General features: G+C 38.9%; 1 protein-coding gene across 1 annotated transcript; it reads right to left on the bottom strand.

Annotated features, from left to right (window-relative positions):
* Positions 1–504: 504 nt before the first annotated feature.
* On the bottom strand, positions 505–1864 carry LOC105216158 (zinc carboxypeptidase A 1). Its single transcript, XM_011190511.3, has one exon. The coding sequence runs from the start codon at positions 1828–1830 to the stop codon at positions 556–558; it is 1275 nt and encodes a 424-aa protein (XP_011188813.1). The 5' UTR covers positions 1831–1864; the 3' UTR covers positions 505–555.
* Positions 1865–2393: the final 529 nt, after the last annotated feature.

The raw sequence follows: 2393 nt of genomic DNA on the forward strand, positions 1-2393 counted from the left end.
TTTTCGTGCCAAATCAAAGACAACAGCGATAGTAATTCAGTTAAGTGAAATTTGCATGTCTCCAAACTAGATTTCGGAAGACAATTTGAGCGAATTAAAAAGTGTTTGGAAGACTTGTTTTAAGTGAAGTGTTTTTTTAGTATAATTGAAGTGAGTTGAAGAAACTTTTGCGGGATTTATATTACCAGAATTTTCTGTAGGAGCAATAACATTGACATATAATAAACCTGATATCTGCTGTACCCACTAGAAGATATCGCAGGTATGAATACTATTTCGTAATCAAGGTCTTGAGATTATTTTTTCTTAAAACATTGGAGAGTTAGAGAGACAGACTCTCAATAAAATTATCTTTTTGTTCTTGCGAATGACACCTTTTAGATTTTTTCTATAACATGACAATAGTCTCCCACAAAGTCCCTTAGATTGGGTGTAAGAACAAAATATATATACGTGGAAATGCAGATCCTCTCCCGAGGACTTAGGACCGAAATGATATACAAATTTGTGGTAATTTTATATTTAGTATGTAGTCATTTAATGGTATTCGTTAGATCACTTAAAATAACCCAAAGCCTTAACCTCGTTAACCATAGCGATAACGCCATCCAGAGTTTCCTCAGCGGTGGGTAGAATTTTATTAGCTGGCAGTTTGAAGCCTGGAATTAAAGCATTTGGACCCGGACGCAATTCGAGGCAGAATGCCATGCGAGAGCCGATATTGGCGAAAGCCCAATCCACACTAGCGCCAGAAGCTGGGTAAATAGCATCGTAGATATTACCACCAGTATATTTGGTACCATAACGTTGCTTGATAGCGTTCACAGTAACATCGAAGACACGTTTGTAATCAGCGGCATTCTCAGGTAACTCGGAGGTGTGACCATAAGGATACAACACATATTGAGAGAAGGAATGGAATGAGATGTACAATTGAATTTTGCCATTAAGTGTTTTCAGATAGTTGGCCAATGATTTAGCTTCAATTTCGGAGAATGCACTTGGACCGGCGTATGTGTCAGAGCAGGGGTTTTTGCTAATACCAACAGTACCCCAGTGGAAGTCCCAATTACGATTCGGATCGGCGCCATAGCATGTGCCATGTGGTTGACGTGTCTTACGCCACATACGATCGGTAGTGTGAGTGTAGACATAACCATCAGGATTGGCATGTGGCACGATGTACCAATCGTAATTCTGTGCCAAATCTTGTATAGCCGCATCCTTAGATGTCAACAATTGATTGATGATGTAGGTAGTTGTTGCTGGTGCAATCCATTCACGTGCATGCATACCAGCCTCAATGAAGATACCAGGTTTCTGCACTTTTCCTTTGCTGAAGGAAATCTTAATACCCAAAATGGTACGCTTCTCATAGGACTTGCCACCATCAATTACGGACACAATGCCTGGATAGGCTTTCGTCAATGATACCAACCAACTGTAGGTTTCATCTAGTGTTTGATATTCAGTCCAACCGTAAGCCTTGGCACGTCCCTTAATTTGAACTTCATCATCATCATCTAATTGTGCTTGCAAGTTCTTCTCCACCAGCACATAATCGATCTCTTTGTCATCCAAAGATCTCAGGAAGTCGGGTAACTTGTGGGGCGCTACGACCACTTCAATATCACGATCCACAGAGTGTACACCTTCCATGAAGATCAGAGAGTCACTTGAGTCTTCCATCTCTTTCAAGAAAGCCAATTCATTGGCATCGGATGCGGTCACACGGTACACCCGATAGTTGTCATAACGCGCACGTTCAGCATGGCTTACGGCCACTGCCGCCAAGCAGAGGGCAAAAATTAGACTAAATTTCAACGACATTTCGTAAGATCGCGTAAGCGAATAGCTTTTGCCAGTTTTTCGAGGTCCTATTTATAGTAGAATTTTTAGCTGATATGAGTAGTACCAGTGGTATTACCGACTATTTACTATATAAATAGTACTTAGATTGGCATTGAATTATAACCATGGGAAAATTTAATTTGATTATTTTGGTGCGTCTTGTGATAATACCGACTAGCGGATATCACTCTTATGTGCGAATCTATCAATACATTTTAAGTCCAAATTGTAAATTTTGACCGAGTTTAATTGGAACCTCTAATCATACATAACTCGTTATCAGCTTTTATGGTCCCTTTCAGCTTAGAAGAAATCACAGTCTCTTATCGTTTGTAATATAACACATTATATATCACTAACATTGACATGTCGTATAAATTTTCGCTTCATATATCAGTGATACGTGTAATCAGTCAGTCTTAAATTTAATAATATTAAAAGATTTATAAGTATATTCAGTCGTTATCGACAAATCACTTCAAGTGTTTGTCGTTATAGATTTAGACTCGAGTAAAACCCTGTTTAGGAGGTAAAGTTTTTGG

Source organism: Zeugodacus cucurbitae, chromosome 3, assembly GCF_028554725.1.
Source record: "Zeugodacus cucurbitae isolate PBARC_wt_2022May chromosome 3, idZeuCucr1.2, whole genome shotgun sequence".
Lineage (NCBI taxonomy): Eukaryota > Metazoa > Arthropoda > Insecta > Diptera > Tephritidae > Zeugodacus > Zeugodacus cucurbitae.

Excerpts from the sequence above, each read along its gene's own strand:
- LOC105216158 (XM_011190511.3), bottom strand. The coding sequence starts at position 1,830 with ATGTCGTTGAAATTTAGTCTAATTTTTGCCCTCTGCTTGGCGGCAGTG.